The sequence below is a fragment of the Montipora capricornis genome, chromosome 6 (assembly GCF_036669925.1).
Source record: "Montipora capricornis isolate CH-2021 chromosome 6, ASM3666992v2, whole genome shotgun sequence".
NCBI classification, from domain to species: Eukaryota; Metazoa; Cnidaria; class Anthozoa; order Scleractinia; family Acroporidae; genus Montipora; species Montipora capricornis.
Genome location: NC_090888.1, coordinates 57,324,343 through 57,336,842, shown reverse-complemented (window position 1 = coordinate 57,336,842; position 12,500 = coordinate 57,324,343). Strand labels below are relative to the sequence as shown.

Here is a 12,500-nt window from a genome sequence, read left to right as displayed (position 1 = left end):
TTCCGATAGCGGCGATTAGTTGTCTTCTTTGATTTCGGGACAGGTGGCGACCTCTCTTTCTCCTCCTTTTCTTCCTTCTCTTCCTTCACTGGGGGCGGCGGAGGCGAGGGAGAGGCCGAGGAGGACGAAGGCGAAGGTTGTTTGACTGGTGATTGCTGTTGCTCCTGCTTTTTGTAAGATGAGCGGTGGTGTGTTGGAGGGGGGACTGGGGACGACTCTGCTTCTTTACTTTTCTCAAGACTAGTAGATTGTTCTTTTTCTGTCACTATTTCCTTATCCTTTTCCTCCTCTTTATCTTTCTCCTTTCCTTTTTCAATTTCCTTTTCTTTTCCTTTATCTTTCTTCTCCTTTTCAACAGAACCTGAGCGGGAGCGTGATGAACGTGAACTAAAGCTAGCGGAGCGTGACCGTGAGTGTGACGAAGCTGACTCCGTGCGTGACCGTTTGCGAGGAGAAGGTGAACGGGGTGCCTTTCGTCGTGGAGAACGAGAGCGAGACCTGCAATGAATAGAGATTTTATGAGGTTAAACGAAGTTTAACCAAGTAAACAACTAGGAGCGACTGCAGCCAATTGCTCAGTGGTTGTAGTATACTGGCGCATGCGTGGAATACCTCGTGCTTTGGGCTGTATCGCTTATTTATCAGTGTGGCGGGAAGTAGGAGCATTGTGTGTGGAGCGTTTAGCGGTTTTTGTTCTCTCCCTCCCCACCCTCTGCTTTCCACTGTGTATCAGTGTGACGGGTGCCCATTCTTCTCGGGGGCGTGGGGGCTCATGGCTGGGTTGTCAGGTTTTGCCAGCCATCGGTGCAGTCTCCATCTTGGAGCTGGCTGCCAATAGTGGAAGCTCCAGGATGTTCCGGGCACCCAACCTCCAAAGAGCGACGATGTTGTTTAAGGTAGCTTAACGGGAAAAAGTCGTCAACTTCAGTTCAATGACTTCGTTGCTTTGCGTCACACAAAGGGAAACTCTACCGAAGTTCTTTGGAAAAATGACACCCTGAAATCTTCTTTCTTTAATAGCAACGCCCTTTAGTTTTCGTGGTCTAGAGACCAATGAACTGACTATGAAAGTTCTGCACAACTTTTCACTGACGAGAAATGGGACAACCACGACCTGCTTCAAAGTAATACACTCTGCAATCTGAGAGGATATACGGAAAAGGTTTTAAAAAACTACTTCAACGAAATACCTTCGGCGAGGGGGTGATCTTCGTCTAGGCGGAGACCATCTTCTAGGAGATGGAGTCCTACGGCGTCTGTAAGGTGACCATCGTTTTCTGCTGTAGGAAGACACACGACGTGGGGAACGCGACCGAGAACGTCTTCGCTTTTCTCGGCTGCGTGACCTTGATGAGGAGAAAGATCGGGATCGCGAGCGGGACGCAGAGGACTTGGACCTACTGCGCCTGCGCCCTTTCTTATCACGTGTTCTTTTTGCTTCTCTGCCCCCAGAACGAGAGCGTGATCTTGAACGGGAACTGGAACGTTCTCTCCTGAAATATACAACAATCAAATATACTCCAAAGCTCAAATTTACATTCAGTATGACATGGATTACCCTTGTTCTTATTACTTTGAAAAGTTCAATGAAAAACTATCCTTTGACCCACAACATTGCTGTTAATCTGTGATTGGTTTATTTTGATCCACATTCTACATGTACTTCTGAGAAGGTGTTTACTGTAAAAGGGAAGTGAAACAGTTTTTTTTTAGCCCAACCAAATACAAATGCCTACAAAATACTACTGTTTTTGTCTGGACTGTAATCATGCCTTTTAAAAAATTGCATAACTTTGGGGATTATAGTTTTCTTTAAAGATCTTGTTCAATTTTCACAGTAAAAACCAAACGGTGGTACACTAAATAAATACACAAATAAACAAATACATAAAAATTAAGTAATCAACTAACTAAATAAAAATAGATCAATACAAATAAATTAATATAACAATTTCGTTATTTACTTGACTTCCTTTTCGACAGCAGCTTCTGCAAGAACAAAAAGTGACAAATACATTAGCAAATTTTTTTATCGCAAAGAGTACCAACAGCACAGAGGCAGAGCACAACTCCACCTTTAACCTTTGCTATACCATAAATACCATTGACAATTATAGATTTTACTCTGTCTAACGCCAGATGATTTTACTCGCCAATGGGGTAGCCCTCTTTGGTGAAAGGGTTAACCACCATAGACTGAGGTTTGGTTCGTAGATTTACATGGTCCTAGGGTGGAGTTTGTTTCTGGTCCTTTACTCTGCTTCAAGAGGTTCTTCCCAGGAATTTTGCTTCTCCTCTCATTTCAAAAACCAGTAGTTTATTAAGAGGTCAGTCACCTGACAGTGCTATTCACAATTCTGTTGTATTTAGTGGTATCATTTTTCATCACTAACAATATACATGAAAAAATTACTCAGTTCTAATTGGTTAAGAGAAATGCAGTTTTCAAGTAACACAGTGAAAAAAAAAATGCAATTCAGTGCAAAGAGATGTAACAAATGAAGCGTTATGATTGGTCAATGATCAAAGAAAGTCACATATAGCCAATCAAATGCAAGCCCTGGATGGTGTGATTTTCAAGTGAATGGGAGATATACATGTGTTGCTTTTATTTATTTAATTATCACAACGTCATCTTGATATCTTCTCGTGAATATTATTAATAACGGTAAGTAATCACATGATTTTTCTTGGGCAAGCACCCACAATTTTTTTTCAAAGACTACAAATTAATTCTGTTTGTCTTTGAAAAAATGTACTGGTGCTTATTTATTCCAAATTATTGTAATCAAAATCATGTGTTCACCTATACTTACTATTACTATGAACTAAATTTTTGTTATGAGACTGGAGCTTGATTTTCAACGTTAAGCATGTGTGTAACAGTGTTGACATCCAGCAGCACATGAATAATATGCGACTGCTCTTTCCTCTTGGGAGTCCAATATACTCCCGTGTGACTTACATCGCAAAAAGGCCAGGTTGTAGGACACCTGACCTTAATCATAAAGTTAGTTTGACATCATTTTCAAGAATTATTTCAAGGAAGTTATTAAGATGCTGGAGCTTTTTGCAACAGCAAAAGTGCCTTAAAGCAACTATCTTAAAGCCCAGGAAACTGTTGATAAGCTCTTTCTTTTAGATTTAGAGTGCCATGGCCTGGAATCAAAAAGTGTATTAAAGCAGCACTCTTTCACAGTTTGAGTGTCAGGACACACATTTAGGGCTGTGCCCTTTACAAAACTCAAAACCTTTGAAACTTTGAATTGTTGTTTTAAAAAAGACCAACCTTTTTTAGCCTTCTCAGTATCTTCTATTTCCTTTTGCTACAGAGAAAATAATAAAATAAAGAAAATGAAATTATTTTTTTTGCATCTTAACAATAAACATGGTAATGATAATGATGACGATAATAGTTGCAATAATAACAAGAGCCACAGCAATGTTTACAGCCCAAAGCCCATTTCATACAAATAATTATTGTTTTTATCAAATAAATAAAGTCAGCAACATCATAAAATAGAATCTGAAAACCCACACCGATACTATATACATTGTAAAATAACTATTGAGATACAAGCAGCCATAAAAATTAACTTGTCCTTAATTAACTGCTTCTTGACATGTGATCATTGTTGTACATTTACAGTGTTTGTAAGCAACAATGTAAGTGTTCTAGAAACACTAGCAAAAAAGTAAATTACATGTACTAAGTTATTACAACTGTCCAAAGGATGGTATTAACCCTGGCCACAAGAAGGTACATGTATTTATAGAGGATTACATAGATCTTTAAGCTACATGGCACGTTTTACTAATCAAGCTTTCAACTGCGTTCCTTGTTCTATCACAGGTGTGGTGTAATGTAGTTGTGTTTACACATTACGCTTAGTTAAAACTCTGTCCACTGCCACTTTAATTTTTTTTTTTGAAAACCATAGAGCACTGAATAGTGAAAGTCAGTTATTGATGTGGAAAATGCATGCAGCAAAATCTCAGCAGGCTTAAAAAGGATAGGGTATCATTTTATTTCTGTATTTGGCTTTCCACCTAAATGACTGCTGCATTGCAGGGTCCTGCAGATACATGTAGCAGTGACATGGGGTTACATGAACATAACCAAGTCACAGTTAACCAGAATACAGCAATGTCTTTTTGAAGGGGAATAAGTAATCACAACTACAAACAGAAGGGTGGACATGAGTCAACTGTCGGAATAAAAATAGATGAAATTCATGAAGTAAATCCATCAAAAAAAATAAAAGGAGGAAAGAACTTAAAAAAGGAAGCTTTAGGAAAAATGAAAGTTAAAAAATACACCGAAATTTCCTTTAAAATGAGTGTATAACTGCTCAAGGCAAGACACCATGACAGAGAGAAAGCCTGTTCACTTTTCCCCCAACCTGCTCAGCTGTGCTCTGCTTAATAGAGGTTAGCAAAGAGTCCTCACTGAGGGAACTATTCCTATGCGTGAAAAACCATGCTCCTGTTCTCTTCTTGCAAGAAATAATTTGGTGGCTGGAGTGGACATTTGACACTTAAGAGGTCTGCCATATTAATATAGATGTAGATATAGTAACCACAGCATCCAAACATTCAGTGGAGCTTGGGTGAATGGGATATCCAGATTCTTCCACTGAAGGCCAGTCAGCCTACCCCTAAAAGTGAGTAATGTTACAAAGAATAGCGGCACCCTCTGAAACAATCCTGAGTCCCCATGCTAAGCATCCGGGAAAAGGTTGCACTGACCAGCAGTGGAAACTGGGAGGGGAGGAGAGGGGAGGAGATGGGAGGGGAGAGGAGGGAGGAGGCAAGCCAACTGGAAACAGCAACACTACAGTATGACTGGCGAGCTCTCCAAAAATGACAAAAACTGAAACAACCACAAAGCAAGCACCTTAAACAGCATGCATGTTAAATAGTGACTGTTATTTGTTGAAAAGCAAGCTGATGATGACCACTACCCTCTGCTGTGAACTTTGTTAAAATACATCTGACCAACCCACAGGGAAAGTGTCACATTTTGAGTGTGAATACTTATTTTATATAGTTTTCTATGTGAAAAGCAGATGCCTGAGTTAAGGTTTCATAGCACCTCTTGTAAGAAAAGCAATGCTGATTACCCTACAACCAGCATGGAGTTACAGAAATACACCAGCATCCAGAAAGACTAATGCATTGGGCATTTGAATAGAAGAAGCAGTAAGGCAGAGAAGGCAAGCAAAGACAAAAAAGGACATAACTGCCTGTCTGGGTTTAAAGCAGAATTCGTAAGATATTGAAAGTACCTTGACAAGCCTCTTTTGAGACACAGCATTGTCTTCGTCAGCTTTGAGAAGCTCCTTAACTAACCGACAAATTGATTTGGCAAGCTTCTCGTCTCCGTCTTCCACAAGGTGCAAGTGGTCTGTAAAGTACAGAGACTGATCTAGTTGTCCTCCCTTTGTAGTCCAGCCTTTTTCAGGTGCCAAGAAAATCACAATCTCATCAGCCAGCTCTTCAGAATAGCTTATGTACTGAAAGAGTTCATCATTGACTTCTTCAATGTTTTCCCGACGTATACTAGGGTGTAAATCTCTTGGGAGGATGCCACAAACAATGATGCTCATATTTGGCTTTTTTTTCCGAATATAATCTACAATGGCTAGTATTCCTTGGGCAATTTCGCTGGGACTGTTTTTGTCAATATTGTTTGTGCCACAAAGCACCACAGTAACTTTAGCATCACACTCTATTTCACCATTTTGAAGACGCCATAGAACATGCTGTGTTCTGTCACCACCAATGCCGAAGTTAAGCGACTTCAGAGGTGCAAAATACTTCCTCCATATTCGTGGATATCGACTAAGACCTTTGATAATCGAATCTCCAGTCAACACAACATTGATGTCTGGATTTTTGGCCAGTGCTACATTTTGGTCATGCTCATTGTCCCATCCATCTTTATCTCTGCTGGCAGGCCTAGCAGCTGACGACAACAGGCGTGATCTCCATTTTGGTTGAAGGAACTTGCTTCTTGACCTCTCATCCTCATCTTTTTCTTTCTTTACTTTTGCTAACAATGGAGCTTCAGTCTCATCTCTTTCTTCCCCACTCTTGCGCGACTCTTTCTTTTTCCTAGACTCTACCTCGTCATCACTGTCACTGCTGTCTGAGTGACCAGAGTTACCTTTAGACCTCTCTTGATCTTTTTTAGAAGAGCTCTAGAGTGGGTAAGATGAAAAGATAAATGCTTAGAATAATAATAACAACATTATTATTATTGGGATTTTGTAAAAGCCATAGGAAAATATTTTCCTGGGTTCTCCTTGCTACTAATAACCTATTTTTCTTGTTCACTGAAAAGACACTGAAAAAAGGCATTTAAATTTGATTATTTACATGTAGGAATCACTGATGGAATATCAAGAGCAATACTCCATTATGAATGTTCTAAATGACCTGGAGATTGGGTATTTGCTTTTTCACCAAACCATAATATGGTTTCTTTTAGGTGGTCTTTGGATAAAAACAGTGGATATGATGTTCAGGGAAGCATTCCAAAAAGTAAAAATAAATAAATAAATAAATAAATAAATAAAACATACCGCTTTATGTGTTGGTGAAAAAAGCAATTCCCGGTAATGGTGACACATATTTCCTTAATATTTATCTGAAGCCTAAGGTTGCCTTCAATCTTTGGTCAGATCAAGAAATTTTAGCGTGACTGAAAGGCCGTTTACATGACAGAAAATTTGGGTCCGGACCCGTCAAAAAAGCAGTACGGACTCATAACTTTTGTAAAGAAACATTGGAGTTTCTGCAGGGCCATAGGCACCTATGGCCCTGTGGAAACTCCAGTGTTTCTTTACAAAAGTTATCAGTCCGTACCGCTTTTTTGACGGGTCCGGACCCAAATTTTTCTGTCATGTAAATGGCCTTTAAATAGAGCATGAAGGCAAAATGGCTCAGAGAACAAAGATACAGGTGTAAGTATGGATTACACAGATAGCCATCTCTTCAAATTATTATACTTTACATTTTTCTCAACTTTTCACATGAAAACTACTGAGCAATATTCCTGAATACACCAATGTTCATCTAGTGTTTGAGTGTGAAGGAGGGTGGGTGTTAAGCTTCAAACGTCTTGACAAGGATGGAGGGTGTGGAGAGTGCGGAATCCTAAGTATTTTAATGTAATGTGATGTTCAAACTACTGCCTAAAATAAATGAGTTATAAAAGAAGCACAAGATAGAGCATGTACAGTGGTAACTGAAACAATAATAATTATGCTTACCTTACAAAATAAAATATTTCATTTTTTGCCAAATTATTGGTCAGAGTGCCCATATTTTGCTTTAATTCATAAGTCAGCAGATTCATTGGAATTTTTGCTAATCCCACTCAAAAACATACACCAGTTGCTTAAACCCTGAAATAAGTCAAGGCTTCAATGGGACTAAGAGTATCCCACACAGTAACTACAGAGGCCCAATTGTACATGTATCCTGTACATGACATGACCTGCTAATTTTTCTGTTTGTAGTCTAGTGCTAGTGTTTCTCATGAAGTTAAGCCCTGTTGGGTGAGGTTTGTATGTACATGGGAGACCAACATGTACGGTGTACAGTGCACAACACTGGATTGCCTATCGTAGACGTAATATACATTGTATACTCATATTTTACGGAATCTTGACCATCTTCGCTTCAGGAAAGAACTTTGGAGGTTTGAATCACTAGACAAGCCGAGATGCCATAAGGACGACGAAAATTACCCTGTATTTGAAGAATGTCTATTGAAAGTATGAGGCATGTGAAATGTGGCTGAAAATGGAAAGTTTGGAGTAAAGAGGTCACTAAACTGTTCTTGACCTTGATGAATACATGTATTTCCAACGGTAGACTGTTTCACAGTTCCTGACACCACATTGGTTGGGGGGGGGGGGGGCAAACTTGCACAGTGAGTGTATGGGATTTTGGCCAATCCAAAAGGGGCAGCTTTCAAATATTTGGTCATTTTAATAATAGCATTCAGCGCTCAAAGCTCAGTTTTTTTCTGAGTTGCCTTTAAATATAAAATGTTGGTCGCCATTTTCCCTCTATGACACAGCTGAGTATTATAGGAAGGAAAGAACTGCTAATCATTTTGAGACAAAGATGGCCACCTTATGATTGCTCTTAAGCGTGCATATCTATTCACTGTCCTTCAACTCTTCATACAAATAGATAAAAAAGAGAACCGCAAAAGAAATTCATGGATAATGTTTCTATAGGTATATTATCAAGCCTTTTCATTTTGTCTGGATCTGGAGTTTAAAAAAATACATGTACACCGATTACAATGACACTACTTCCACGCCAGAACAGTCGCCAAATTGGCGACCTTGGTGATAATTTTAGTCGCCATCATTTTTTTCTAGTCGCCATGGTGACCAATTTGGTTGGAGCTTCAAGCGCTGGCATGTACCCAACGAAAAATTAGATCATTGCCCAACGTGCAATGTATTAAGATATTAGAAACAGGGATATAGCTACATGTAAGAATAATTTTTGAGGTTGTTTTGAGGCGGTAAGTTCATGCTCTGAGCATCAAAGGGACCGGGTAACAAGATTGTTCCCAGTGTCTCACAACATGTGCATTCTTCAAGATGGCGAATAAGGGGAAAGAGAAGAAACGCACAACAGTACTTAAAACAACGCTTTTTTCATTCATTCGCAATTTCATTTCTAGTATCGACAAATTCTAGGGATAATTCCGTAGTGTAACAGACATTCAATTTTTTTGTCAACATATCGAATATAGTATGTAGAGAATAATTTGTGATCTTCTCAGTCACTTTGATCAATGGACAAAATTCAGGCAGCGGTAACCCCTTTCTCAAGCAGCCATCGCTTAGCGACATCCCTGTAAAAATCTCCTTGTGACACTTCAAATTCACGGGAATTTGGAAGGTAAAGGAGGATAGACCTGTGAGGGAAGGGTGGGGTAAGATAGAGGAAAAGGGGAAGATCAGGGAGGGGTAGGAAAAGTAAAACAGAGGAAAGGAATGCCTTGGTCTTTTTGAGACCACCAAAAAACCAAGCCCCTGTTTTTTAACAACACTACAAGTACACCCCCCAAAAAAGGAAAATCCCTTTTTTAGACAGTTGATAAAAATAAACCAGTTTAAAACATTTAAACTGATTCAAAAATGTTGACCTGGATGTTTAAAAAACTTAAAGGGGATACAATTGAACTACAACAAATACATTGTACATGTATAGTCCCACCACAATGTTTATTTCATAAACAATGCAGCACTGTATTTTTTCAATAATTTGGTTTATTGTTCCAAAAAGAAAAATCAAGGGAGATCCCTGACCAGTAATTTCAAATAATATTTTTTTTATTTCATTGATTGACCAACTTACAGCATTTATTTAAGACAACAAGGCTGGTTGATCATTTTTGAATCTCCTTAAAAAATAAATGGGTTACGATTTAGTTTGTTTCAAAATCAACTACATGTACAACCACAAAGCAGATATTGGGTCCCATGTGGTAGCTGCATATCTTAAGCAACACAGCTACATGTACAGTATATTAATTTTGTTCTTACAGCAGTGCAGAAGGGCAATAAAAAAGTGAACAGCATATTAGAGAACACATTCCTTTTTCTACTGCCTGCAAAGAGGAAAAAAAGCATACATGTACATGGTGCCATCATGCCAGGCAATAAGGCATGCATCCAAAAATAATGTTTTGGCACACCAATCACAACATGAAACACATCACTCACTTCTTTTCCTGCCAGTGACTGTGCAACTTCTTTAGCTTTTCTGATTTCCTCAGTGATGTCTTGCGATGCAGCCGCAGATCCATTTTCATTGGCTATGTTATCATCTGTGGCCGTGCTATCTGGTTCAGTTTGCTGTTGATCACCATGGTATTTCTGAAGATTTGCTTGAATACGCTCTTGTTCCAGCTTTACATGTACATTAAACACAAAAAGGTACAGTCATGAGATTGTGAATGATCCAAGGAAAAGATCAAGAAGAGCACAACATCTGTTTCAGATTTCAACTTATCCACAACCTCAACGACAATAAAACCACAATCTTTGTTAAAAGTTGCTGGGACATCTTGCTAAAATACATGTACCAAAAATGACAATGAATTGTACCAGTCATCCAGTGGAGAGTATGATAAAACGAAAATAATTCACTTACTGGAAAATTATAGACAAACTATCGACGTTTTGGCCATATCACGTGACACTTGCGTGACCCAAGCTGACTCGGTGATATGGCCGAAACGTCGCTCGTTCATCTAAAATTTTCCAGTAAGTGAATTATTGTCGTTTTAACATGTATCAAAAGTTGACGAAGTACATTGTAGGATCGTCTGGGTGAGAGTAGTCCTACTAAGAAGGACTACTCTCATTATCATTAATAATTATTAATTTCTATCTGGTTATCAGTCAATGTTACCAACATTGACCCACAATCAGATACAGTGTACATGTAAATGAAGACCACAGTACTTAAGCTCAATGACATCATGTATAATCCAAGATGGCAGCCTGCATGTGTGTATTTTTAACAAGGATTTCTTAAGGTTAAAAAGCTATTTCAAGAATGAAATTTTGGTTAAAAGCTGTTCTCCTAATGAACTTTATATTAATCGATCAAAAAACGATTGTCATTTTGAAATAAACTTCTTATATCGGTCAGAACTGCACCAAGTAATGGCGGGCAGTGGAGTTAAAATAAACAGTCTTCTCTTGAAATTACTACAAAAAATTCTGCCTGTTGAGCATTCATTGCATGAAGTACTTTCAAAATGTGAAGAAAAAGAGAACTGAGTATTTTCATTGAGGAGTAGTAGCACTTTGATTAAGCAAGAATTAAATGCACGGGTTTACTTACAGAACAATAATACAATGTAAATGAAAATGTTTCCATTTCTGTTCAAGAAATCTTTTACATGTAGCATAATGCTTTATACCGTGGAAAGCATTTTTTGTTATTTCTGTAGGTCACTACTTGATTCCTAATTCAGCATGCTAAAAACCAGTGAACTGCATGCTAAGCTCAGCCTCGCCAATATCCAAGGTAATACACATGTACATTGTAGGCACAATTGCCAAACTGACATAGCACCAACCTTTCGTTGCTTGATTTCTTCTTTTTTCTTTTCTAACAATGAAGAAGGAATGCCTCCAATATTTTCTTGTGCACTCACAAGCAGAGTCCACAACTCTTTCATAAATTCTCTGGCATTCTTTCCTTGCAGAAATCCAGTGATGTTTATTTGCATAGATCTTGGATCTGGACTCTGTAAAATTAATGCAATAAGGAAATGAGCAATCATACTTCTCAGTATTATAAACATGTAACACACTGTAAATTCAAATTTAAGAAGAACAAAAAGCTATCGCATGATCAATTATTATTGTAAGACAAGAGACAGAGGAATGACAATAATATTATAAAGGAGTAAGGTCAACAAACAACAATGTCAATGTACTGTAACTGCAATTTTTTTCTAAATAACTTTGTGTAAACGAATGAAGTGGCACAATCATTTTGTCTTGGTGCCTGATCAATATGATGTCAAGCGTACTTGAACAGACAAAATGTGGAAAATAGCATTGACTTAACTTTCCATATTTAAGTCATTTCATTGAAAACAAAGGACATAATTCATTCATGTCAAGACTTCCTTACCTTTTCAGACTCTAGCATATTCAAAACATACTGCATGACAACATCATCTTCAAAACCAAGAATTTCAATCAGTTTTTTTGTAATCCATGGTTTTATTACATCCAGATTTACCTTCTCCATATCCACCTAAAGCAAAAACAAAGCAGATTTGCTTCTCAGTGATGTACAAGAAGGATATGCATATTTTTATTTTCATGCACTCTTCTAATAACCCTTACAGGTGGAATAAGTTGGCAAGGGTAAAAAAACACCTGAGAACTAGGGAAAAAAACCATTGAAAAACATTCCAGAACCATCACAATCTCAGCCCATTTGTTGCAACAAACCAAACAAAAATCATATCCACATTAATTGGTGAGAGTTCAGTGCTCTTATCATATGCCATCCCCACGCCTCACACGTCACCATGAAGGGGTACGTGTACAAAGTACAGGAACAGGCAAACCGTGAAGGTTGACAGTCTCAACCTCGATACCCTCCGCTTCAAGAAATCAAGGATCGAGACTTGATTCCAAGTTGACCAATCATCTTTTTAACTTCGATTCGATCATTGACACTTGATTCTCGCAAAACTCGACCAACGCAAAACATTGTTCACACTCGATTACAAACTATTGCAAAAGCAATTACTTCTTTGTATTATGTCATGGATCAAACACATAAAAGCAAAACACTATTCTAGTGAGTCTTACCTGCACACGACGACATTTTATTCTGAAGCTTGAACGTACAATTCCAATGTTAAAACCCATTGAGAAATTATTGGCCAGAGCCGCACGTTCAACATAATGTAAACTTAATGATTCATG

The 12,500-nt window shown here is 38.3% G+C and overlaps 1 protein-coding gene across 2 annotated transcripts in view; it reads right to left on the bottom strand.

Annotated features, from left to right (window-relative positions):
• LOC138052594 (serine/arginine repetitive matrix protein 1-like) overlaps positions 1–11,813 on the bottom strand; it is a 26,418-nt gene extending 14,605 nt beyond the window's left edge. For both annotated transcript variants that reach the window (XM_068899127.1, XM_068899128.1), the window contains exons 1-8: positions 11,692–11,813; positions 11,129–11,299; positions 9,762–9,947; positions 5,289–6,203; positions 3,290–3,326; positions 1,965–1,989; positions 1,191–1,493; positions 1–498 (exon numbers count right to left, since the gene is read on the bottom strand). The exon at positions 1–498 is cut by the window's left edge and continues 906 nt beyond it. In XM_068899127.1, the coding sequence (XP_068755228.1) occupies positions 1–498; positions 1,191–1,493; positions 1,965–1,989; positions 3,290–3,326; positions 5,289–6,203; positions 9,762–9,947; positions 11,129–11,299; positions 11,692–11,811 (2,255 nt within the window). In that variant the 5' untranslated portion in view covers positions 11,812–11,813. The remainder of the gene's footprint in view (positions 499–1,190; positions 1,494–1,964; positions 1,990–3,289; positions 3,327–5,288; positions 6,204–9,761; positions 9,948–11,128; positions 11,300–11,691) is intronic.
• Between the last annotated feature and the right edge of the window lie 687 nt (positions 11,814–12,500).